The 26,495-nt window shown below is 41.1% G+C and overlaps 2 protein-coding genes across 7 annotated transcripts in view; both read left to right on the plus strand.

The window, feature by feature from the left end:
- The window catches only part of LOC113151717 (unconventional myosin-IXb), a 49,560-nt gene extending 43,147 nt beyond the window's left edge, over window positions 1-6,413 (plus strand). For 4 of the 6 annotated variants that reach the window (XM_026344614.1, XM_026344638.1, XM_026344631.1 and 1 more), the window contains 15 exons: window positions 127-296; window positions 386-493; window positions 607-777; window positions 869-910; window positions 997-1,108; window positions 1,211-1,284; window positions 1,471-1,663; window positions 1,750-1,878; window positions 2,090-2,195; window positions 2,334-2,465; window positions 2,620-2,743; window positions 3,067-3,117; window positions 3,824-3,945; window positions 4,150-4,289; window positions 4,781-6,413. In XM_026344614.1, the coding sequence (XP_026200399.1) occupies window positions 127-296; window positions 386-493; window positions 607-777; window positions 869-910; window positions 997-1,108; window positions 1,211-1,284; window positions 1,471-1,663; window positions 1,750-1,878; window positions 2,090-2,195; window positions 2,334-2,465; window positions 2,620-2,743; window positions 3,067-3,117; window positions 3,824-3,945; window positions 4,150-4,289; window positions 4,781-5,325 (2,219 nt within the window). In that variant the 3' untranslated portion in view covers window positions 5,326-6,413. Of the gene's footprint in view, window positions 1-126; window positions 297-385; window positions 494-606; window positions 778-868; window positions 911-996; window positions 1,109-1,210; window positions 1,285-1,470; window positions 1,664-1,749; window positions 1,879-2,089; window positions 2,196-2,333; window positions 2,466-2,619; window positions 2,744-3,066; window positions 3,118-3,823; window positions 3,946-4,149; window positions 4,290-4,407; window positions 4,462-4,780 lie in introns of all 6 variants that reach the window. The other 2 variants (XM_026344655.1, XM_026344622.1) reach the window with 2 other exon arrangements.
- An 872-nt stretch (window positions 6,414-7,285) lies between these two features.
- use1 (unconventional SNARE in the ER 1 homolog (S. cerevisiae)) lies at window positions 7,286-11,338 on the plus strand. Its single transcript, XM_026343252.1, has 8 exons — window positions 7,286-7,418; window positions 7,996-8,045; window positions 8,126-8,204; window positions 8,338-8,490; window positions 8,647-8,662; window positions 8,780-8,810; window positions 9,100-9,262; window positions 9,922-11,338. The coding sequence occupies exons 1-8, from the start codon at window positions 7,320-7,322 to the stop codon at window positions 10,102-10,104; spliced, it is 774 nt and encodes a 257-aa protein (XP_026199037.1). The 5' UTR covers window positions 7,286-7,319; the 3' UTR covers window positions 10,105-11,338.
- Window positions 11,339-26,495: the final 15,157 nt, after the last annotated feature.

The following is a 26,495-nucleotide window of genomic DNA, read 5'->3' on the forward strand; positions in this document are numbered from 1 at the left end:
TTCTACTCTTCATTACATGTAATGTACTGTAAATTCAGTATGATAAAACATGAAGAGAAGTGGTCCTTATATCCCTTATTCACCTTTCCCTCACGTTTTTACTAAGAAAATACATTTCTTTTTCAGTCTCAACCTCTGGACATCAGTCTTGGCCTGGTGGTAAAGGTATAGTTCGCAATCCTTCCATAAAGATCAGTCGTGCTACCCGGGTCTCAGAGCAGTGGAATACTTCACTGGATCGGGAAATCACAAATTCCAATGAGCTGCGGCACCTTGATGAGTTTCTGGGAAACCAGGTAAAGCAAGGGCTTCAGGACGTTTAGTTATTGTCTGACTTAATTTGATCCAACATACCCACAAAAGTTTTCCTTGTGTTCCTCTTTAGGTCAATGATTTCCGCTCCAGAGGGAAACAGCTGTCAAAAACAGAAGCAATCTTTGTAACGGCCACCATGCAGTTCAGAGAAACTTTAAAAGACACATGTTCCGTCCAAGTAAGACGTCCACAAGCATATAAACACACATAATAAATACTGCCAGATTTTGTCTTCTAAGTCCTGTCCCAGACTCTTCCTCATTTTTTCCTCTGTCCCCTAAACTTCACCAGAAACTCAGCTCTGGCTACAAAGGTCTGATGAAAAGCTACCAGAACCAAGTGATCCACCTTGCGGGCGACAAGCAGAGAGAAGAAATCCAGCTTGTGGTGAACCTGTTCCAGTCGGTGCTGGATGGCTTCATCAGAGGAGAGATAAAGAAGGGAGAGGGTGACCCTGCAAAGGTGAAACACTAAGATTCAGTATTATTATGTCTAGTGAGTCCAAATCTTAAATAAAATACGAATTAACACCTTTGCTGCCTATGTTTTACAGCCGGCTAAAACAAGAAAGAAAAGGAGGAAAAAAGATGAAAACGTAAGTGTGCAGTGGTTGTACTTTAGATTTTCAGACTTTTTGTTCAAAATACATCAAGATATCTAATTAAGCAATTGTCTTATTAGACGGAAAGCGCCCTGGATCACATTTTCGTCAACTATCAAGTCAACATTATGCAGTCATGTGACCAGTGTAATTCTTACATCTGGGTCATGGAGAAGGCCTACATGTGCAGCTGTGAGTTAACAACACAATGATCCATTTTTTCTCGAGATAAAATCTTCCAGCATCATATAATGATTGTAATCACTGAATTAACGAACACATCTTGTCTTTTAGATTGTAAAATGGTGTGCCACAAGAAGTGCATCTGCAAAATAGTCACTAGTTGCTACGCCTTCTGTGCCAAGAAGGTATGTTTTAATTTTAGAAAACACAAGTCTGGATAATGTGTTAGTGCTATGTAAGGGTTTGGGATAAGGCTGAACTTTGTTATGTACAGAGACCAAGTCATGTTATATTTTATTATCAGATTTCAGACTTTTATTTTGGTAAAGAATGTATGATTCTTACTGACTGCATCCTGTCTGAATCCACAGGGTGACGAAGAGTCTGGCCGTCAGCATTTTGGGGTGCATGTGTGTCGCCTTGTCAGTGAAAAGAACCCCGTACCCATGGTGCTGGAGATGATGCTGGAACACGTGGAGATACACGGCCTCTACGTCGAGGGCATCTACCGGAAGTCTGGCTCTTCCAACCGCATGAAAGAACTGTATCAGCGACTAGAGAATGGTTAGACCCCTTCTTTATGTTGTTTGTACCTAAATAATATATTACAAAACTCTTTTGTATTCATGTGTAATTGTTGATTTGTTTAGACCCCCACCTGGTCTGCCTTGAAGACTACCCCATTCACACAGTGACTGGCCTGGTGAAACAGTGGCTGAGGGAACTTCCGGACCCGCTCATGACATTTACACGTTACAATGATTTCCTGCACGCAGTGGGTGAGAAGCACATTTCCCACCAAGGCATTTTTTCTCGTCAATATTTGCAGACAGGTTGTTTATAGCTGTAATTTGACATTTAAAGTATAATGTTAATGACAGATGTTTAAAATTATATGTATGTATGTATAGATATATATAAACATGGACTATCTGTGTTTATAATTAATTATAAATTTACATATATTATGTGTTTTTTTTCCCTCAATAGAACTGCCAGAGAAGGAGGAGCAGCTTCTTGCTATCTACAAAGTGCTGGAGGAGCTTCCTACAGCAAACTTCAACACATTGGAGAGACTCGTCTTCCACCTCGTCAGGTACGATGCTCTCTTTTGCATATCATGGCCTTGAATATGTTGTTTTTGTTATAGGCTGCACCACAAATCATCACTGTTTCTACATTTTCAACCAAAATGTGTGAATTTATAGACTGCATTTACTCTATATTCTTGCAGGGTGTATAAAGAAGAGGCACACAACCGGATGTCTCCTAACTCGCTGGCCATAGTGTTTGCACCATGTATCCTGCGCTGCCCAGACAGTGCTGACCCGCTGCTCAGCATGAAGGATGTTGCCAAGACCACCATGTAAGACTGCAGTAAAAGTTCAAAAAACAAAATCTCCTTTTCCAGGATATAAATGTTTGTTTCTGTTGTGCCTTGCTTATAGTACATGTAAAACACAAGCGTAAGCAGCAAAGCAGTTTTAAATTAGCTGATGTTGTTTGGCATCCCTCTGTAGGTGTGTAGAGATGCTCATCAACGAGCAGATCAGACGCTACAATGAAACAATGGAGAAGATTAAGCAGGTGGAGTCTGCTGAGGCTGATGCTCAGAACCAGCTCAAACTCAAGAGACAAAACACGGTAAGGAACAAAACTCTGCTCGCTCTAGAACGCCTTTGTTTGATTTAATGTGATGTGATGTGATTTTAATGTGTACCATGGCAACAGTTAACATACAACATTGCTGCTCAGTTTCATGTCTGGATTTAAAAGAAAGGGACATAAACATCGGAAAAGTTTCAAGTGAATTATTTATTTATTTGCCGAACACTTTAGGTTTAGCCTTCTTGACCAGTGAGTAACATTATACTGCACCTTTCATGTCGTCCAACAACCCCTGTGTCAGATACTGTTGAACTTAGGTTACATGGGTAACATGGTCAATGTTCCTTGTCTCTCTTTAGCACTGCCAGCATTTACCTCTCAGGTTGTCAGCTCCTTACAAAGGAGTGGTGGTATGTATCATTGAGTTCTGGTACAGTAGACCCAGTAGTTGTACTGTGTAGTAATGTGCCATGTAGAAGCATCTGTGCAAGGCATGTTAGATGTGGGTGGCTTTTTATTTATTTATTTATTTATTTGATGGCTGTGTTTTGTTTTCATGCATCTTTTCCTAAAACTTTTTCCACTTCCATACTAACTGGTAGAAGGTTGCATGTTGCTGTAAGTCAGATGCTGTTTGCTTGTTTCTCTTGAGAAAACAAGATAACTATGGGTTGGTGCTGTAATCGCTGTCTTTGGAACACTCCATGGTAACGATGCATATTTACCTTTGTGCTATCCCAGTGTCTTCGTATCTCCTATTTCATATTTTACTGAAAGGACCACACAGCTCTGAAAGTCTTATTTGTTTAATGTTTGGGTGGTTAGCTGTTTCTGGACTGTGACGTGTCTTCTAACATGTATTATAGACATAAATAGTTTTTCTGAAACTCCTCACACCAAAACTGTTTTGAAAGGAATGTTTTTATTATCTTGTTTTTGGTCACTATGTTTATTTTCCTACCAGAATCACATGTAGATGCATGAAAACCCACAGAAACCTTCCATTCTCCTTTTCTCACTAACACTTAGTAGATTCAGTTTGTGGTTTAATAACTATCATGTATATATTGGTTGAGTTGTGTGAGGTATTAGTGTGTGATGTTGTGTCTTCTACAGATACAGGAGAAGGCCCGTTCTAGTCTCAGCGTCGTCCCTGAGAAAGAGCCTCAAAGACAGGACTCAGACACAGAGACTGAGGAGAACATAAAGGAACGCATCGAAGGCCTAATGAAGCAGAAGTAATGGCGCTCTCTTATTATTATCTCACTATCTGTGTCTGTCTATTTTCTGATGTCTTTATCATGTGTGGGGCAGCTGCGGTTCAGGAGGTAGACGTGGAGTCAGAGGTTTGATTCATGGCTCCTCCTGTCTGCATGTCAAACTGCAACTGGGCAACACACTGAACTTATACATTGTTTTGACATGTAAATCTTCCTCTGCAGGGAAGATCTGGTGCGTGGACTATTAGATATGGAGCAGCCTGGCTCTGATCAGGAAAACCTGGACTCTGAAACTTCGCTGAGCTCTGAGAGTCTTTTGGACGAGCAGCAGCGCTCTTCTGCCCACAATTCAGAGCCTGAAGGTCAGTATTGAGGTACAGTCTGAACATTTCCTTCTGTGTGTTTGTCTCGCTTATCTGTGGGATTCTGACCAGACCACTGGGCCACTGGATTGGGCCCCTCCTGTTTTTTGTGGTGCAGGTCTGGACCAGTGATGATGAATGGAGTGGTGACGTCTGCTCTGTTACAAAGCAGGTTGGAGGAACAGCAACCATGTTTGTCTGTGTGTGTGTGAGTGTGTGTTTGTGTCTGTGTCTGTTTGTGTGCACACAGTAAATCTGCACACCACATGTATGCATGTATATACATGTGCGACACAGAAGCATGCTCAAACATTAACAGAAAGAATTAACTGAACATTTGGCACACACTAAACATTTGTTTGATTCTAACAAACTGAAGATAATTTTTGGTTGATGGTTGCATGATCTTCATCTGATCTTCACTGATCTTCATCAGGGTTGCCGTCTGTCTTTGAGAAAAACGCATTTATCTTTTCCTCCCTCTCTTTCAGGACAAGGTGGCTCCCAGTCGAGGACAAACAGGTACGTTTGTCAACCCAAACGATCCAACCTGGCCCAGCGACCTCAAGCCCCTGATGGACGCATCTTTCTGCCAACCCTCACCCCTGCTAGCTCCACCTCATCTATATCCAGCTGCGCTTCTTCAGCCTCTGAATCTTCCAACACCTCTTTCAGGCATCTGCTCAAACGCCGCAACCCCATCATCCCAAACACAGTTAAACTCCCTCCAGGCATCCTCTCCCAGTCTGCAGCCTCAAATCCAGCTAAGACATTTTCTCCTGGAAATCACCCATTTAAGTTCTTGGTGAGGAGAAGAGAGCATCCGGGCCGCCGTAAAGACAGCACCCAGTCCCTATTCATCGACAGCCCTGAAAGTGATTTGTTGTTGCATTTTTCCTCTTGCCCTCCTTCTGCTGCCTCTTCCTCCTGCTCGATCTCCATGGTGACACGCTCCCCTCAGCATCAGCACCAGGAGACACAAGGCTCCAAGGGCCCAAGACGTTTTTCGGACCCAGACATACCATATATGGATTAGGATGTCTGAAAAGACAGAGAAGTGTAGACGGTCAAGGGCAACAACCTCTGAATAAATAAAAAAAAATGCACAATGCTGGATTGTGAGAAGTGGGGAGAGGATAAGAATCAAGAATCACATCACACTAGTGAATAGAAATTGAATATGATAAGATGCAGTAACCTGAGTGACAATACAAAACTACAGAAGTGAGACACAGTGGACACTGTTCCAGATGTTGATGAGAAGGAAAGTAATCAAGGAACCACAAACATGTCTACAGTCTTGTTGTCCTATATGACCGTAGAAAAACGAGTGGACAAGATGTTGCCGAGCACCTTTTCTATCATTTTAATATATTGTGGTTGCTGTCCATGAATTCAGCTGGAACCAAGGCTGCATTTTCTGTTGCCTCATAATGACCAGCAATCTTGTTTTCTTTCTCCTGTTGTTGTTTTTTTATTGATGTGCTAATCAGAGAAATAATACAGGTTCCAGTCGCACTTTTCCTTTCTTAGTTCTCTTCATGGGCAAAGCATGCTCATAAAAAAGTTAGCTAGTGCCTTGAAAATGTACAGTAAGTTGACCATGAATCTCATTTCTCATGTTATTAATGTTGAACATTGTAGTCATTGTAGAGGGAGAGAGGGTTATTTGGGATAAAGAGAGGGTACATTTGTCTGAGACTGTTGTGCTTATTGTAGAGAACCAACACATGAAATGTTCAAAGTAAGGACCTCAACATTGCACATTGTGATTGTTGTACAAAGATCAGTAAATGGAAGCAGCACACAACCCTATTCTTGGAAACAACAAAAACACAAACCCATGCTGCAACAACTCACCTTTTCTAAAAATGAATTTGGCTTCACTCTGCTGTGGACAGTCACATTAATGAGCAGGTTCTGCAGAAGCACTGCTTTGGCAACCTTTGTATGAAATGTAATACTAATGCTCCTCTCTGACTGCTGTTGAATGATGTATGCTAGTTTGTCTGGATTGTGAGGAAGATGTGTATTGTGGATCAGAGTGTATGATTGGGACCGAATGTCATGAATTGTAATGTTTAATTAGTATTAACATGTCAATACAGAACTTGATGCTTGTCAGTCTGCCGTTGTGTGTTTTAATCAGTCATAACATTTGGGTTAGATAACACACTTCCATACAGTGAATGAGAATGAAATTTAAAAACACAACTTGTTTAGATTTTGAAAGCGGTTCTTGTTTCCAGTAAACCTGCAGCAACAACTTTATCAACTTGAGATCTTGTCAAAGGTAAGTACAAAGAGGTGTTTCTGCAGGATATAAAAAGGATTCTTGTGGTCTACAATGCTCAGTAACCCACATGCTGATCAGTTGTACTGTTACGCTGAGGTTTTACTAAAATACTTTTAAGTACAAATCTAAATCTTATATATACACAAGTGGAGATACTTAAGTAAGATAAGTATAGTTTAAACAATATTGAATTGATGTAAATCTAGTTAATAAAAACATAAGGGAATAAATAAACATTAGTGGAATAAAAACTTCATAACAGCATGATATACGAACGCTACAAAAAATTATTGATTTTACCTTGACCTCACAAAGAAAAGGAAGACTTTTAAAACTACTTTTACATTTCACTTGGGGAAACTAAATGCGTTTTAAAAATGAATTCACACAAATGAGACCCTCTACGACAAATTGGTGCTTTTAATACAGAAATATTTGGAAACTAACTTGAAGGACTAATGAAAACCTTAGTGAACATTAAGTGTTTGTCACTTTACCTTTTAAAAAAGAAATGTAGCCTATGATTAATCAGTCATCGGTCTGGTACCCAACGATCTGATTAATTGACAAACAAAATAGCTTCACTGGGTTTGTGTGAATGAAACATATTTTATTGATTTAATTTTATTGATAAGCGCTTTTTAATCAATGCATGAATCAACACTAAGGCTCCGCCCACGTCTTGGCTGCGCAGTTTTACGTCATAATGCTGCGACGATCGGTCGGCTTCAAACATGGCGACGAGGTTAGAAATAAATTTCATCAGGTTATTGTCTCGCTGTGAATCTATCGCGTCAGAGAAACGAGGGGAGGCAGAATGGAGACTAGAAAAGGTAAATCACGCGTAACAGAAGACCAATCTTGTTCTTCAGTGCTGTTTCTCTGAACTTCATGAATTACAGTTAGCATGACTGTTGTTGTTAGCTACAGCTGCTGTAGCCTCCCGGCTGTTAGCCACGTCGTCACTGAAAAACAGTGACAGATACATATTTCATAAAGAAACATCATAATAAACATGCTGAAATATTACTTATTGTGCTGACCTTGGTAAATATGCTTTTTCTTTTAATTAAGACCTCAACACACACTATAATGTAACTAATTTTTAACGTTACATTATCAAGTGCATTTCCTTTACAAACGGCGTCATTCAAATGTTTTAAGGTAAATTCTCACAATGTAAATGCACTGATAATGTCAAAATACAACCTAAAAAAGTATAGCTCAGACTAGACATAAGAGAACAATAATGTGTCAAAATAGTTGTTTTGACTTTTTAAATTGTATTATGTTATAATCCGACATGTGTTCATGTCTATTTCTAGTTATAGTTTCAAATGATCAACTATTCTAAATCTGATGTTAAAATGTTGAACTGTCCAGTCACTGTTTCTGTTCTGTGTCCTCTAGTATGTTGGTGCTCTGGAAGAGATGTTGGTGGCTCTTAGAAAAAGCCCAAGGTACCCCTACTGTCTCCCATGTCTTAATATACATTATTTATCATTGCCAGCCTGTAACATAAATACGTGTCTTCATCTAGCAAACCCACAGCAGAGGTCCTGACTGAATACACAAGAAAAGTAGATTTTCTGAAAGGACTCTTGGAGGCAGAGAAACTGGTCAGTGGCAGTGCTTGTAAGATGTTAACCATTTTCACATAGTACTGGATGTAATATTTATTACTTCAAAAAGCAGTTTAGTCATAAACTATTTGTCTTTTCACTTCTCACTGCTCCCTTTTCCTGTTAACAGTCTTCACCAACAGAAAAAGCTTTAGCTAACCAGTTCCTCGCACCTGGGCGGACTCCCACAATAGCCAACGAGAGAATGCCTGCTACTAAAACTGTCCACATGCAGACGAAAGCCCGGTGTACAGGAGAGATGAGGGACGAGCTGCTAGGCACGGTAGGATGGGAATACTACATTTTGTGATCTTAAAGCCAGTGTGTAGACACTTTCTTAATCCTTACCTTACTAAGGGTGAGCTCTCTACATTTAACATTTGGAAAACATTTGATTGATATTTACAAACCTCATAAATGTTCTTTTGTGTTATTACAGGCATCGTCAGGCAAAGGTAAGAATTATTTTGCAGTTCTCTTGGAGTATCTACAGTATACTGAGTAATGGAAGCTAATGGATTAACAAGACGTTCTGGTAAGAGTTCATTCCTTTCATTTCTTTCCTCATATAGGCACATTAGCAACAGACTTGCGAAACAGAAGGTAAACTTTTAAATGTTATTTATTATCAGTAAGAAGTTATGGATATATACATTTTAATTTATGTTGGTGTTAATGGTAACAGTCTACTGGTTACTTCATAACAGTTCAGGTACATTACCAATCCTGTTCAATTTATAAAACTACAGAAATGAATTTAGGACCCTGGGGCTTACTACTCACTGTTACAAATAGTAAAACCTGCATATTATGAAATGCAAAGTTATCCTCCACTTAACTTTAGTAGAAGATTGGTATCATAAAATGTTATTCGCATTTTATGATACTGCAGAGGCCTTCCTCTGGATGAGCGTCAGTCGGCTGCAGAGCTGGACGCCGTCCTGCAGCACCACCACAACCTGCAGGAGAAACTGGCAGAGGACATGCTCAACTTGGCCAAAAATCTGAAGAACAACACTCTGGCAGCTCAGAACATGATTAGACAGGACAACCAGGTAACTGGGTAGACGCAATATTCATAATACTGTTGCTTTTAACACACGATATTTACATCAGGGCTACTTATCAAAAGCTTGTCTGCCAATATAGTGACTAAACGGATTCAAAGTAAGTTTTCACTGCAGATTTAGTGCCTGTTAGGTGCAGTATGTATGTCTGTGGAGAAGTCTGTGAATGGCTAATGATTTCTACATTTATTTAAAGCTTCTGAAGTGACGGTCTCTCAGTTATGTTTTTTTATATAGTATTGTAACTTTTTGGTTTAGTGCCCAGCTGTACGTCCATTTAATGTTCAGCTGTACATCAACTTAAATCATTAAAAGGCTAAAATGTTTGCCAGAGTCTTATCTGTTATATTTCCAATCTTTTTATTCTCCTATTGAATTTGTTTTTTGGCATATCTTTTAATTGGTTGTTAGGTTTCTGCCAATGTTTCTGTTCTCCTCCATATGCAAAAACTAATTCTAATTGTGACCACAGGGGGGCAGTATAAGACAAGTATTACTCTCAACCAGCTTGTCATACTATTTTGTCTATTCTGTACAAAATAAATATTGTGTGCCTGTTTTATTCATATTTCCATTAACTAACTTGTGACTCTGACTTCTCATTATTTGTTACATTTACATCGGCTTCATGTTCCTTCTCCTCGCAGACTCTGAGCCAGTCCATCCGTCAGGCAGACCTGAACTTTGAGAAGCTGAAGACGGAGTCAGAGCGATTAGAGCAGCACACCAAAAAGTCTGTGAACTGGTTCCTGTGGCTGATGCTCATCCTGGTCTCCTTTATCTTCATCAGCATGATCCTCTTCATCAGAATCTTCCCCAGACTTAGATGATGACTGTGCACAGTCCAGAACTCTTAGTCCTATATTCCTCTGTATTCACAAGAGCAGTAACTACATAGACTTTCATAGATCTGCACAGCATGCCTGTGTGTGAGATACAGATCAGTAGTGGTCAGAACCAAAACAACAAGCGTTTGCACTTTTGAAACTGAGATTCTTCCTCTTAATGGGCTGACGAAAGAAACGTCAAAATGCACAAAGCAGTTTGAAGCATCAGCGTTTGTGTTTTTTCGAAACAGTACAGAACATGAAGGGATGTTAAGAGCTACTTGGACATTAGCAACAACATAGTCTTAATACTCAGAGAGACCTAGCCTTACTTATTTTAATCCCTCATCAGGTAGGCGACCAGCCATTCAGTACATATATGCACTTTCTCACTAAGTGAAGTCACAGTCATCTTCTGTAGAGTGTTGTTTTCCACCATGCATATACTGGGTCATGAACCGTCCACCGTGTACTAAACTTTAGCCAAAATTTCAGCACTACATTCGGTTGATTTGGAAAAAATCTGACTTTCAAAATTCAGGAGCTGTGGACACGCTTGAGCCTAAATTAAAACAGAACGATATTACACAAGCCTAATTAGATTTGGTAATCTACATCATTTGTCCACATTTAAAATGTCTCTAATGAAGACAGATTTTGATTTATTGCAACTGTGTTAAACTATATTCACATTCATCTTCTGTTTGAACTGCACCTGAGTGGATTTAAAAGTACGTTAATAAACACTGTGTTGGGTTCATAGCCACATTGTTGTTTGTTATAAACAACCAAGTTCATAAAAGTATTTCTAAAAGGTTTATGTGGTGCCTTCAAATACATAAAGTGAAGTGTTAGTCGCTAAAATCTACTGTTATTACAAATTACAAAACAAATTTAAAGCATCGGTTTGAGTTTCATGTTAATTTCTGAAGACGGAGAAGTTTGAGATCTTTGTGCTGTTGGATTTTGTTTGTTTCATCATGCAGCATATTTCTGTTCTGTTATAGTTTTGCAGGCTGATTTCAGAAATGTATGTCACGTGATACTTGTTGCGTTGGTGATGATTGCAGAACTTTGTAATGGTGATGAATTAAAATGTCCCCACCAATTAACTGTAACCCCTTAAAGGCAACCACATATCATTCAGAGCTGCAGTTGTGCGTGTGCGTAGGATCACTACAAAGTGAACAGATTCCGAAATGAATAAAAATATTTCCTTTAACTGTATTTTAATGAGTAATAATTGTGAGAACTTTCCTTTCCACGTGAAGTCCAATCCCCGTTTGCGTCCCCTCTTGTGAATTGATGCAGTGACTTGATGTGACCACTGTGTGTCAGCCGTGTTCCTGGAATAGTTATAATGACCTCCATGACCCCGGTGGCCTGATCAAGCCAGGAATCCTAAATTAACTCTGCTACTCATTTAGAAGCATCTGAGAATTGAAGGCTGACTAAATAAAGGCAGTCACCACAGAAAAAGCACCCAGTGACCATGTGTGACTCGGGTCCATCAGTGCATTTGTTGGCGTATGTTCTCCTTTATCACTGCTTTAAGACTATTTGTCATGCAAACAAACACGCTCAGGTTAACATTCTTCCTGTGTTGTCAGTCTGGCTGTCGTCTATGGCGCTGACGAGCTTGTCCGAGCTTGCAGCTCTACCCCCGGCCCTTCCTCTTTCCCTGGCTAATGCCCCACCTCACGGCTGGCTGGGCTGCGGCCTGGTTCGTCGTATATTTTAGGATCCCTTGGGGGTATTTTCCCTGCTGGAAGCCGAGGTATGCAGGCCACCAGGAGACCAAATGAGGTTGTGTCACAGCAGAGGATCATCATCCCTCAGTTTAATCACAGCTGTTTGTGCCTCCATTCTCAGGCCCTTTGCTAAGTCTTTTTTTTTTTGACAGCGTGATCTGCTCTCTGAGGCTGCGGCTCTTCTTTTGAACTGAAGCTGCACATGACTTCATCAGTGGTCTCTCATGTTCATTATGGTTGTATTATCCCATTAACTGCAACAAACTGTCACTCATTTGTGTTTTAGTCCTGGATGTAGACTCCAGGCTCCGGCTGGAGTTAAGTATGAGTTCCTATATTCAGCAAATGCTTCTCTGTGAGGCTCATTAGTGGCACTTTTAACCTCTGACCTGGTAAACCTGAATTGGTTCCTTCTTCAAGACTTTTCCCACAGGGTTGATCCTAAAATAGTGTGGGATCATCTGTGCTCATAGAAGACATGTTGGTGAATTCAGCTTCACCGTTCGGTGATAAATTGTGCGACTGGTGGAAAATAAGCACTATACTTAAGCACAATTTGGAAGTAGGTGACCTGTAATTTACATTTGCTGCTGCTTTACACTATACATATAGTTACTTTGATCATTTCGACCTTACATGCGAAACATAATTATTTCACACAAGGTTACAGATTAAAGTATTAAAGCTCCACCGAGACAAACAACAGAACAAATTGTTAAGCATGAGAGAACTTCCATCTGCTCTGAGCGCGGCGTTGTGCCTGTTAGACACCCCAACACTCCAGTCTTTTTAATTTAGTTTTTGGCTTCAGCTGCACTGAGGATTTGGGTTGCCTACAGAGATGAAGGAGATTTTTCTTTCATTCCCTGCTTTTTTTTTTTTTTTTTTTTTTCCATCTACTTTCTTGAGGGAGCAAAAGGGTAAAGAGAGCTTTGCTTTTTTCTTTCTGCCAGCGTTTTGACTGTGCTGTAATGTTAATGATCTAATGGGAGCGTAAAAGGCTGCGCTTATTAAGCACATAAAGTGAGTCACTATCTCGCACAGAGAGCTGATCTGCTTCTTTCTTCGCTCAAGTCGTTGAGGCATTTGTACATCTCACAAATCAATAAACTCGTTGGACATTTGTATTGATTGTTTGCTCTTAAGGGTTGTTCACTCTCAGTTTCATCGTCCTCAGACATGGAAATTCTGTGTACATCTTGATAAATGCTGGAAACATGTTAAAAAGACCCTAAGGTGAAAACCCATATATTATCTGTAGGCAGGGGTTTTGTCAATAAAACAAACCAATTTTGCTGCAGTTAATCTTTATTTGCAGAGCTCCTTTATAGCTCAGCCTCCTAATCTCTCTCATCTGCACAGGTGTCGTGGAAACTTCTCTATTTCCACTTTGCCGTTACTGTTTCCCTCAGCAGAACCCGTCTCTCTGTGTGCGTTTCTGTATCTGTCTGTCTGTGCGGTTGTGTTGTGTTGTGTCTGTGGCTCTTCCTCCGCCTCGGCAGCCTAATGAGGGTTCCTCTCCGATCTCTTTCTCTCTCTTTCACACGAACACGTGCACAGCTTAGTTGTGGCGGCTTTCTGACTGCAGGGTTAAAGTAGCTGAAGCACACTGAAGCACCACTTTCGCCTCTCTCACAGCATCTGTCCAAAGCTAATGATCCACGTTGACCACCAAGGAAGTAAACTGCAGAAAGCCTAGCAGCCATACCAGTACTTCCCTGGCCGTGTGTGTCTGTACATGCCTGTGTGCTTTTGCCTGTACATGCATGCATGTATGTTTATTGCACCCCAAAGACCTGAGCCATATGTCATTCCCTGCAGCCCTCTGTTGCCCCTCTATCACTGTGAGTTCTCAGTCTAGTGTCAACATGTGGGTTAATGCACTGAACCTTCCAGCCTATTTGTCAGGCAGCGCAGCGCAGAAAGAGTCCCCAGTGGAAGGAAAAACCTCCCTGCCGGCTTCTGCCCGGCCTTTGATGTATAGAGCTCAGGTAGTGCTGCTGCTGGGAGCCTTCATTTTGTGGCTCTTTGCTCCCTCGTCTTTTACTGATTCAGGATCTTCCAGCGGGCAGGACTGATCCCTGCACCTGTTGCTGGTTCTACAGGAGTTTTTGTGGCTCAACGCTGGGCATGACAAGCAACAGTGGTTTTAAAGGAGTAGTTCAACATTTTAGGGGATACATTATCTATCTTTCTTGCCTATTGTACAATGAGAATATTCCACTCACACGGCTTTAGGGTAGCTCTGCAGCCAGTCGTCTTAACATAAGACTGGGAATATAAAAGGGGAAACAGTTCTGTTCAAATATAATAAAATCCACCACTTTGTAGAAGGAATTCTTCTCTTGAGCTCTTAGGACGAAACAGTAATGTTAAACTGTTCCTCTCAGCTAGTGTTTAAAACCAGAATCCGGTCTGAGGGAAGGAGTCACAGGTGGCTTGCTTTTCAGGACTTGTTTTTCTCGGGTTAGACTGAACCTTGGGCTGAGAATCGCTGCTCAGACGGCGAGGAGGCCTTGAGGGTAAGAACTGTCAGGGACGTTAAGGTGCCGTAGACAGTGTGAGGCGGGAGCGGGGCCCAGCACAGCAGCTGAGGCCATGGGTGCTGCCTGAGTCTAGAGCGCTGTCCAGGAGGGGTGAAGGGCAGGAGGTAGAGATGGGTGAGGGTTACATCTCTGGAATAATGTGCTGTTATACAAAAGTGATATGTTGGAACTAGGCGCACCTCTCCTGGGCCCCCTTGGCGTTTTTTTCCCCCCTGAGAGGCCCCAAGCCACCACAGCAGGTGCAGAGCCCCTCCTGGAACAATGGAGGCTCCTCAGGGTAGCAGATTAGGGGTGTGTATGCATGTGTATGTTGGAAGTGTGCATGTGTAATATCTTTCTGTTTTCGCTTTCATCTTCCAGGTTCTTTCTCCCATTTTCCACTCGACTTTAATATCCATGTTTTATTAAAATGCTGATACAAGCTGAGCTGGTATCAGCAAAAAAACAAGTGGAACTGCGTTTGAATTTGACACAAAAACAATCGAATTCTTGTCATAGTGTGGTGATAAAAAGGCTGAATCCTTGGCTGAGCTGTTATTTGTGAGGAGGCTTGACATCAAGGTTTATTTCAAGGGTAGCTTCAACGTCATCCAGCAGATGTTTTGTCCGTTGACTTGGTATGTCAAGGACAGGCAGATGGCCCACGATTAATTAGAAATACAAAGGTGCTACATTTTGGCAAAATTTTTCTTCAAGGTTTTGAGCAACTTGTTGTTTTCTCAGTGCAGACTCTGAGAAGATGCAGCCTAAACACCGTGGGTTGGGCTTTAATATAATAATAACACTGATCCTTTTTGTAAAGTGCTCAGTCGCAAAATGCTACCTTTTGGAAATGTAATATCTTGTGTTGGGGTTTCATTTTTGGGTTTTATATCCATTTCTAATGCACTAATGCAGCTCGCACATGTATGAAAGTGGAGCCGACAATGCCTCCTCGTAGGCTTTGTTTGGTTGTCAGCTCTTTGTACTTTTATTGATTTGTGTCTTTTTCTGTTTCTTCTGTTTTGTTTAAAGTCTGAATGTCTCCGAGGGGAAGACGAGGAGAAGAAAATGCTTAGAACTGTGAGCATCTTCAATCACGGAGAACGTCTTCTGCTGCTTCTGAAAGAGGCTCGTGAACCAGTGGAAAGCGGCAAGACCAAATTCGATGAGGGGGAAAGGGAGTGGATTGTGTTGCTGCCTCGATTCTTTTTTTTTTTTTTTTTTTTTTTCACTGCGCTGTGCTTTCTTGCAGGACAAAGCCTCTCATAAACAAGCTCACTATTCCTGCAGGGTCGGGATATTTGACTTAAAGATGTGCTGCACTCGATCTCTGTTGACTGTTCTTGTTGGAATGGACTGAATCTGCAAAATAATAAAAACAAATTCCACATTTTGGCTGCAAAACACTGTTGTAACAGAAAATAAATGAAATCTAAGCAATAGGCAAAGCACTAAAGAACTGAATTAATTATAGAATTGTTAATAATAGTCTCAAACAGGGGAGAAACATTCATTTGTATTTATAGAAAATATCAAATAATCCCCTGTTATGATGGAGGTGGTGGTGTAAATACCAACCAAGCATTTATTTCCACATTATGTCCTTTTATACCTCTTTACTTCTATACTTCAGTGTAATATGTTACACTTTAAACTCTTCACTTCACTAACATTCTTTCTTTGATGATTTTACACCTAATACATGTGATCGGATGACAAACATGATTCATTGACAGAGATTAAACTACCAGCAACAAACAACATAGTTTGCAAATGAATGCATCGGTAAAAATACTCCAGTGTTACACAACTACATAACAAATACTGTTCTTGCATCTTAAATACTGTATCAAGTGTGGGGCTTTAAAGATACAGTGTTTTTAAAGCGTGCAACTGCCACTATTTTCCCCATGGCTGCTGGTGCCAACAGCACCCAGAAAGGTAAAATACTGAGGTTTTCGGAGTTTTCTGTGCAGCCTGGCGACGTTACACCGACGTCTTCTGCTGCTGCTGTAACAGTTATTGACATTTCATCTCTCCAAACATATCGGTGGGCGCTGTAGACAGTCTGGACATGTTTTATTTGTTCACCTCTCCCATCATTCTCCCTTTTCTCTCCATCCCTCAAGAAAACACGAAGAGAAACTTTACACCCGAATTAAACATCACAGGGTTATGGTGAAGCTCCATAATGCTTGAGCTCAGTGTTAATCTGTTTAGTTTTTGAGCTTAGAGATGTTTTGGTTGAACAACTTTTTTTAATTTGGGAATTCAGTGGCACAATTAAGGAATCATTATTTTTCTTTGTTACTGTGTACAAAGGTGAGAAGGCAGTACGGCACGGTTCAGTATCGTTTTTACCACTTGTTTAGAATTGATGTTGCAAAGTTAAATCTTTTAGTCTGTAGCCTGAGTTCCAGGCAGATTTAGTTTCAGTAGTGAACTTTACAAACAATGACAAAAAACAACTGAAGGAAAATTAACAATTTCAATCATTATGAAAGTAGTTGAACAACCAGCAAGTTTAATTACATGTTGTTTACAACACAATAAATAAAAATGCTCCGACACTAGTCGAGCATAAAAAAAGATCTTTGTCAAAAAGGACGAGTTTCTTCTTCTTCTTCTTCTTCTTCTTCTTCTTCTTCTTCTCTCAGCCCGTGGTTGGACCTGCAGGTCTGTTTTTGGTCATTCTTGGATTACATTTCTGTTTCTCAGCAGAGGATAACAGTTTGGGTTTTCTTTGAAGCCTTGGCAGAGAGATCACTCCTCCATCATTTGCACTGCTGATCATGGGATCTTACTCAAAAGCAAGTAGTACAAAAACAACATTCCTGCTTTGTGTAGATTTCTTTTGCTCGTCTTCAGATCTCGGATGGGTTATTTGGAGTTTAACGCTGTGATGTTTGTGGCAGTGCAGTCGAACAAGAGATTTTCATACAGAAACAGAGGAACACAGGTAAAAACCCAAATTATGCCGACCACACGTCAACGTCTAACAAGTGCACGGACTCGTCCCTCTGATACGGTTACAACATGTTCCTAATACTCATGATGGCACTGGTTATTTTTGCACTCACTGCTGAATATTTTTGTCCTAATTTGGACTATTTTTCTCTTATGTTTTCAACTTCGGGTTATTTATAGTGACCAGACACACTGTACTCTCACACAGCTGGCCTCTTTCAGGCAAACAATCATCACACAGACAAACACTTGCACTCTGTCAAGTAAATGACGTCCCATTTCAATAACGGCAGCTTGCGTAAGTCTAAAGCCACAGCTTTTTTTTTTTTGTTGACTCCCGGACCTCTCGCTGAACTTTCACGCTCATTCTCCTTCGCTGATCCCCCCTAGCCTCCCCGTGCCTCTCCTTGTGAGAACATAAACAAACACTGTTTTTATTATTGTCATTCTTGGAAGTTTCAAGACACAGCGCAGTCCCCCCTACGCACAATTCCTCCCATTCTCAGTTTGCAGAGCGCTGGCCTTGGGGTCACAGAGCAGCGGCGTGGTCAGTCATGCCTGAGTTGCAGGATGTTGAAGTAACACGCCTCAGGGGCTGTGGCTGGAAATAGGACTTGGGAAGAGCAAATAGTTAAAGGTTTCTCCAGGACAGAAAAGAACAGGCCATAAACAAACACACTCAAACCTCTCTGTCAAACAATTGACAGGGGACCCGGGGACATTATTTAGGCTTCATTCCACAGGGTCAATAACAATAGTAAAAGGCGAGACGGAAGAGGAAACTAATCAAGAATTTTGGCAGTTTGTTTTGTATCCATGTTACTTCTAATTTTGTTTGGGGAAGCAACGTTCATTAGGGGAAATAGCTTTGCAGACGTTGGGCCAGGTTACTGTCAAGAGTAGCAGTTAGTCTCTTGCTTCCCTGTAATTGACGGTGTCACGAATGCTGCAATCTGTCTTTGATCCTCTCAGAAGAAGCAGTTCTCACCTTGGATGTGGCATTTGCAACATCCAGGATGGGTGGTGTGTGGCCGGCTCTGTTTCCTCAGTAAACACTAATACAATGCGGCTGCATTTGTCCCACAGCCATGCCTCACTCTCAGGAAGCAATTAAGTGTTTCCCCTTTCTCTCATTTGGTCTCAGTCAGTCTGCGTGCCAGAGTGTTCTGCACTCTGACCTGTACAAGCCTCTCAGGTTTATTTTTGTTAATACGTTTTAACGGAAAACATCTTTGTTATTTACTTGTTGCCCTTTAGGAACACATCTCTGCTGTCCACTTTAAAAAGGTTGTTTTTAAGAGCAAAACACATGCCAATTGTAATATGTATATCCACATATTTTTAAACAGTGTTCATCTCTCATGTCAGAGGTCGGGAAAACACTAGTGGCTACTAGATTGCTGGTCAATGTTGTGCATTAACCAGCAATCTAGTATGTGTCAAATTACCCAGATTACGTCACCATTTAATCTAGAATTGATTGACTAAAATATCCAAACCTCCTCCCAAAATGATGTTTTGCTTCAAGCTGAGGACAGGTCGGTTCCTCTTGCAGTTTTTGCTTCCATCTATTTTTTATCATAATTGTTTTGTCTTGTAATTTATCATTTGCTGTTAAATTAATATTTGTGACTATGACTAAATTGTTTCCTTGTAGGTGCAGTAATAATAGGAAAACATTAAAGTATGTTTCCTTTTAACCACTACGCACAAATAGGAATGGCGACGTCAGTTCAACTGCCTGTATCAGTGTTCTCCATGTTTCTGTGAACTCTGCTGTTTGCGTGTTCTGCACGTGTGCCTGCAAGTGTCTGCATTTAAATGTAGAAGAAAGCAACAAAACAACAGTGTCCCTATATTCCCAGTATATCGGAAGTGTGAGAACCATACTTTGATGTTGTGCAGCACACATTGTTTTCTCAGAGACAACACGCATTTTCCCACGAGCTGCTTGTGTTGCTTGCAAACGTGTGACATTGCTCTGACCTTGACTGCCCTATGTACGGTATTTGCTGTGCCTCTTTTTCTGGATGTGTTGCACTTGCTGTCACTCTGACAATATGTGGATAAAGCTGTCAGTGACACATCCTCTCAGGAAGGGGATTCAGGTTCAAGTTCACCATGCAACACTCCTTCCTAGTTCCTTATCAATGATAAAACTAATCCTTTAGTGCTGCACATGGCCTCATGGCCCCCTGAACCACCATCAGCATGAGAAATTTGACAAACTAGGGAGAGGGCCAGGGCAAACAGGGAGAAAGAAATTATAGAAGATAAATGGGAAAACATGGAAAAGAATAGAAAAACTAAGGAAGATCCAAATGTAGAAGGAGGGTTCAGACGTTCACGTGTGAAAAGTGTTAAAGTTTGTAGACGGAAAGAGAGGAGTGGGCAGCAGAGGTGACCGCGATAGTCTAATCTGTTCATAGATAAGCATGTGTCCATGTGTGGAAAAAACAAGGCTCTCTGGGATGGGTATGTGACAAAGGGTTAAGTGACTTACACACAGACCAGGGGGTGAATACACACAATGCACAAGATGGAGCGGGGCATAACAAGGGCGGAGGCTGGGTTTACTGAAGAGTCACATGTGGTTCAGGACACTGTGACAGAGATCAAGCTGTCTTAAAGAGGAAATACATCCTTATAAAATAAACTGCTCTTTAACATTTCAGTCATTTAGAGTCAGTAACAATATCTCAGGGAAAAAAGACTTTAGACCAAGGGGTGTAGGGGGTTCAAACACAGTGTGCAACTACAGTGTGCTTTAAATATCTTTAGATATGTGCATACATGACTCATGTCTGCCACACAGCAATAATCTATGGACACATACAGCATCTTTTCAAAAGGATCTACAGTATAATGCTTATTTAACCATTTTATATGTGGCACAATGCAACCTTACAATTGTATTAGCTATTGATTAGTTGACCCAACAACTTGAAAGGCAGCCTTTATCACCATGGATTATCAACATAGGTTGTGTGGTCTGTGTGTGAGATTTACCAGGTCATTGAATACATCAGAGGGCACATGATCGCAGTGCTGGGAAGTGTTACTTCCAAAAGCTTTACTCCTCCTTATCAGTGGCTTAGTATGACATCTCCTGTCATAGTCAACAGCACAGTCAACGTAACATACATAGAAAATATAATATGTGCTCTGATTTCAAAAAGTCATAAATAAGTCAAATGTGTAAGGTGTTGTACAACGCAAAGACAATGAAGATATTGTAAACAAAATACATAGCCTACATGCTAAAACAGTATCATAAAATAAAAACAACAGTAGAAATAATGGAACAAAGGAAGGTGCAAAGTGTGAGGGACCAGTTACAGTGTTATAAATTACAAGTAACAACTACAGGCAGCAAAAACATGTCACTGTGATGATTCAGTCATTTAACTTTTTTAAATAACAGTCAAAAACGGTGTCTGTGATGTGCCGCCCACAATGTCTGGACCTATATAGTATGAAAAACCGACTGTGTTCCACATCACTGGTTTTGTGTGTTGGACATCAGCTGGTTACGAGAGGTACAGAGGAAATTAATTGATTACATGCAAATCTCTTCTGCAGATGTACAGAAATGCTGAACTTCCTTTTGTCACAAGTTTCACCTGTGTACTGTATCAAATTTCCTCATTTATATTTTTGGTAATGTCCCTATCCCTTTGTTACACATGTGCAGAAGCTTTGTTATATAAGACAAGTCATGTGTAGTGTTAATCGTTTACTCGAACAACAGCATATATGTGATTGCATAGTGAATGAGTGATTGGGGAACAGCACGGGAATCAGAGAACGATAGAGAGCCTGTTGTTTGTGTGTTTGTCTCAGCTGCAGGTTACAGGGCCTGAAGTACAGGAACAGCAAGTGCTAAATGTGTAAATCACCAACACGGGGAGCCATTTGAAGAGGATAATCCAGGAACACTTTGTCTGTTTAAGCCTATGACCCTCTCCTCGATGGACATAGTCCATCTCACACACACACAGATGCCCTTGCATCACATGCACACACACACACACACACACACACACACACACACACACAACAGAGGCTCCTGCCTCCTGGCTCCCCAGGCACCTAATTACAAAGCCTTTGACACTAACAAAGGAAAGAGAGTCTCTCCATTCAAACATATTAATCCCTCAATTTACAGGCTGCAGTGGAGGCAACCGCAGAGAGAATGAGCTAGAGTTTGTTTTGCCTTCCTCATCTGTGTGTGTGTGTGTTTGTGTGAGTGAGAGAGAGAGAGAGAGAGAGAGAGAGAGAGAGAGAGAAACACGTGTAATATGTGCTAGGAGGTAATGTTGCAGAAGTTTATGTTGTGAGAAGAAAATGCAAATATGTGCATTTGTAATTCATGTATTCGTGTGTGTATTGATTGCCAACTGCACTACTTAATGGTCCTTCTTGCCACTGAGCTGTTGTCTATTACTTGAGTGCTTTGTGGCTGATGAAGCTGATGCCTGCCCAAGATATTATTTGGACCTGAATTCTAAAGGAACACTGGGACTTATTTGCACATAGCTGAAGCATTGTATATACATAAAGCAGATATGGGCGACAGATAAAAAGGATTGTTTTAGTAGGTTCTCTGGGCTCTGTTGAAAAAATGATGCGATTCAGTGATAGTGGTGTGCAGAGCTGCTTAACTTGCCCCTACACCGTCTCCTATAGGTGTTCACCTGGGTCTAGATCTGAAGGCAAAAATCACATGATTCATCTTATTTTCATCAGTCCAAGGGATTCAAACACATCAAACACAGTGTAACAAAGAATACGTATGAGCTGCAGGTCCCACCAGACATTATCATGCAGGAGAACAGCAGACCAGCAACAAGAACAGGCAAATCTGCACTGTTACTCTACTGTAATCGATGTCCATACTGTTCCTCCCAACAGCCAGGCAACACACTCAGTCTCCATTTAGCTTCTTCCCTTTCACAGGTTTGGAAATCTAATTCCAAACCAACTTATTTTGGGTGGAAACCCTCATAATATAGTTTGTGAATGAGAGGTGAACCGGTTCCCTGTTGGTCATAAAGGCCTACATGTGACTAATCCAGCTTCTCTGTCAGTTCAGTGTTGCACAGTTGCATTCATTTCGTCAAGCTTGGCTGCAGAGAGTGCCACAGCAATCCTTAAATATGATGCGAATGTGAATGAATTCCAGGCACTGAGGTACACAGATGTGGGGAAAGAATACAAAACTAGTAAAAGTGCACAGATTGTTGAATTGTTTATTGGTGTCAGCAGATACCCTCTACTGAGGTATTACTGGAATTGGTATCAGGAGAGAAAAGTCACTCATTGACACATTGTGTTATGTCTGGAAGCATCTAAATCCACTGTGTCTCTCCATTATATGAACAAAGTGAACATCACAGTGTCTAAACCAGAGGTACTGTGATCATCAGAACTCCAGCTTTAATGTTTATTATCTCTGTTGAGAATATATTTTGTATGAGTGAAAGCAATAATTTGACTGGAATGATATGTTGCACTTGATTCTTGTTTATTCTTTTGAGAATTTGCTGGTTCTGAGAGAACAAAAGAGACCTCTGTGACGGGAAATGCAAACATTTTGTTGTGCTGCAAGTTGAAACATACAAAGAAAGGAATAAAAATAGTTTACTTGAGAAATAGTTACTACTACTACTACTACTACTTACTACTTGCTCAGCTTTGACCTTCGACAGTTATGTTGACTACCATCTGATTGTTGTTCACATACTAGTTGCATGTCCTCCAGTCTGAATAAACTGCACAGTCCTGCGTATACTGGAAGAAGTGCATTATATGCATTTGACATAGCTCTAAACCGCCTACACTTGCCTCTCTGATTTGATTTAATCCTATTTATTCACAACTTTGTATGCCTTTGTCCCTGTTTGACATTTGCAGTAAAAGCAAATTGGCTAGAGTTATTTTTAGTGCCACCTACTGAAATGAAGCCGTAGTACAGCAGAGTGTGAGCAGAGGGCTGTAGTGCTGCACAAGTGCTTCATGTGTAGACTCATATAACAGCACTCTAGGTAGGTTAGTGGGATAAAAAGCTGCTCAATCGACTTCCTCTACTCCCACTGAAAAAGGAAAGAAGCTGGTGTTATGTATGGTGGCTAAGAGGAAGTGGGACAAGTGTGATGAGGAGAGGAGAGGAGAGGGGAGGGGAGGAGAGGAGAGGAGAGGAGAGGAGACTGCCTGTGTGTACCTCAAGTTGGCGTCAGACAGCATGGCTACCACAAAGAGATCTGTTTTGACTAGATTCCACAACTCTTAGTCCTTCGGACCTGTGACATTTAATCTCACTAAGACCTCATTTACTCTGTTCACTGGGTAACAGCATTCCTCAGATTAACAACAAGCCTGGTTCACAAGCTCATAGCAGAGTGGAGCAGTGTGTACTCATTTGAGCAAATACTCTACTGCATTCTTTGCAGGTCTACTCTCTTGCAGGTATGATGTGTACTCACTGTATGTTTCATTTATTGAACAGGTTTCATAATAAAGATATTTGCTATGCAAAACTGTGTGTACCTTCCCTAGTGAAGATGGATATTTTACTTCCTAGCTGCAGGGCCAAGATAGTATGCAATGTTTGCACTGATCTTAAACTGCCATGGTGTTTTGCACATAATCTCCAATGTCACCAAGAAAATCTGGAAAAAATGTGAAGTGATTGCAAAAGTGTGTTCTATATATATTTTACATGTGCTGGCCCAACTCTTGGTTCACCATAAACACACACTGGGAAAAGGTTTGGGAATAAAAGACATAACCTTTGCTTCACCTGGCATGAGTTAAATACTGTAACTGTCCTCTGAGTGAATATGTCACAAATATATACGCACAGAGACATCTGTTGGCAGATGACTTTGCATTTGACAAGTTAAATTGTAGTTGTTAAAGTGTAGTACAGGGAGAGAAACTGTACATATTAGTAAATCTTTAATTAAACTAATTCAGGTGAACTTAATATTCTACATGAGGTGGTGTCATGTTTGCAAAGTAGATACAAGGTGGAAAATGAATGAAAGACAAGGCACAAATCTAGTTATTAAATAGACATGTAGATACATAGATACTGTACAGGACTTGATTATGAATTTAGTAAGTGAACCAATTTAAAGCAATCAATGAATCAGTAGCTACAGGTATTTAGACAGAATCAGCTGTATAGTTCAAGTATGCTAACATACAAAAGGATCGGTTCAGTAATTCCCAAGGACAACAAAAACAAAAACATATGTTTGATGCATTAAACAACAAAAACGGGTTACTGTCTGTATTCATGAATAAGAACTGAAAGATTTGCAGAAATTTCCACCATGGGAAATTTTAATTAGACAGTTTAGCAGCTGATTTTTCATGTTTCTCTGAGAGGCAAAGCTTCAACATGCAAAAACATGCAAAAAAACAAAATGGTCAAAGAGAAACAAATCAAGCAAAAGCAGATTATCAAAAATGAACAAAAGGGAAATGAAGAATTAAACTGACAGCACACAAAATAACCAAAAACAAACAAAATAACGATTTAAAAAGACACAAAACAGACACAACGGAATGACCAAACAACAGAAAATAAACAAAAAAAGAAAACACTCCCTTACTGTGGGGGTGCAACACAAGAGGGGTGGGGGGCCTTCTACCTGTCCATGCCCAGGAGCCCACTTTCTCATAATCCGTCCATGGATTTCAGAAAACTCGATGTCTCGTCTACTTTTTCTCCACACATCCTATTTAGCTGTGTTTCTGTTTGCATGTGCAGCTCCGTGACAAAGAGCCGACACCGCGCTCAGACGGTCCGGATCCAGTCGCTCCGCTCCGGGTTTTCCCTCAGACCACGTGTGGCCCAGCTGAGGTGACTGGCAGGACTTGTTTACTGGTGGAGAGAGTCGCAGAAAGGGAGACGGAACGAGGGGGAACCTGAGGGAGAGCAGTCGGTGAACGGAACGGGAATCCAAGTTTTCACACTTGACCCATCTTTATTAGTCCTTTTATGTTTGTTTACCTCATCCTTTTTTTTTTCCGCCTACCGGGCTCGGGATACTCACTTTGTGTGGGTTTTGTTGAATCCTTAAACTCCGTCGCCGACACTGAAACCTCGTTTGTTTTGGATTAGCTAGCTAACGTTAGCTGTTTCCCCCGTCAGCTAACGTTCATCTGAGAAAAAGAAACGGGCGGCGTGGTGCGGACTTTTCTCACTTCACGGCAGCGTGCAGCCTCCACGGAGACGCTTTTTTCTGGCCGTTTTCCTCCCACACTGGACGGGGAAGAAGTAACGTCGCCTCTCGAGTTCCCCTCGTTTGTTGGTCTTTCTCCCGGTTTTGCCGTTTCATGGCTCTTCGCTCGGCGGCGGCGTGCTGGTGGTCAGCTGGGGTGAAGGAGTTCAGAGGAAGGTCGTAGTGGGGAAAGCCGTGTCGGTGCACGTTTTTCCTGCACGTAGCTGCTTCGGAAGAGTTTCCTGGGATGTTCTCCCATCTGTCTTAAAAAAAAAAAACCCGACGAGCTTCTGACCAGATACGAGGAAACGGGGGTGAAATTGAGACCCGTGGACTTCAAAAGGCTGAGCGCAAACCCTGTCAACCCGGGGCTTGGTTCTGTGTTGGACTAGATCCACAACTCCGGTCCATGTCCGCTGGAGGAACACAGGAGGGCAATCTCGTTTTTTAACGCTGAGACTAAGAAACACGGTTGTTATAAATTGTTTTTGAAGTGGGTCTTCCCTCACTGGAGCGGTGCATTACATGGAAATGAGCCCAGGGCCAGTGGATCTCCATCGGGGACCTCTAAACTAGCCCTCTGCAGCGGAAAATTAATAACAACACTATTATTTCTCTCTTGATTCGCTGAAGCACCAGAATTAAACAGATGAACGTGGACTCTCGCCTTCACTTATGGAAAATGAAGATTTTTACTCGCACATGTGTTGCCAGAACCCAAGATCACGTTATTTAGTGGTCTGTCTAAGGCTTACGGGTGGCAGCCTGGCTTTATTGGACCTTAAGTTTGAAGAATTTCTTTATTACTTTTCAGTTTCCAGCGCCTTTTGAGATACAACTATCTCCCTAGAGTTATTTTTTATTTTTTATTGGAGGAGCTTCAAGAGGAGAGCACAACTTATCCTCAAGTCAAA

The sequence above is a fragment of the Anabas testudineus genome, chromosome 4 (assembly GCF_900324465.2).
Source record: "Anabas testudineus chromosome 4, fAnaTes1.2, whole genome shotgun sequence".
NCBI lineage: Eukaryota > Metazoa > Chordata > Actinopteri > Anabantiformes > Anabantidae > Anabas > Anabas testudineus.

Bases quoted from the DNA above. Each gene is read 5' to 3' on its own strand.
- use1 (XM_026343252.1), top strand. From the start codon at position 7,320: ATGGCGACGAGGTTAGAAATAAATTTCATCAGGTTATTGTCTCGCTGT. The intron at 7,419-7,995 runs GTAAATCACGCG...TGTGTCCTCTAG, and splicing joins CAGAATGGAGACTAGAAAAG to TATGTTGGTGCTCTGGAAGA. The intron at 8,205-8,337 runs GTCAGTGGCAGT...TCCTGTTAACAG, and splicing joins TCTTGGAGGCAGAGAAACTG to TCTTCACCAACAGAAAAAGC.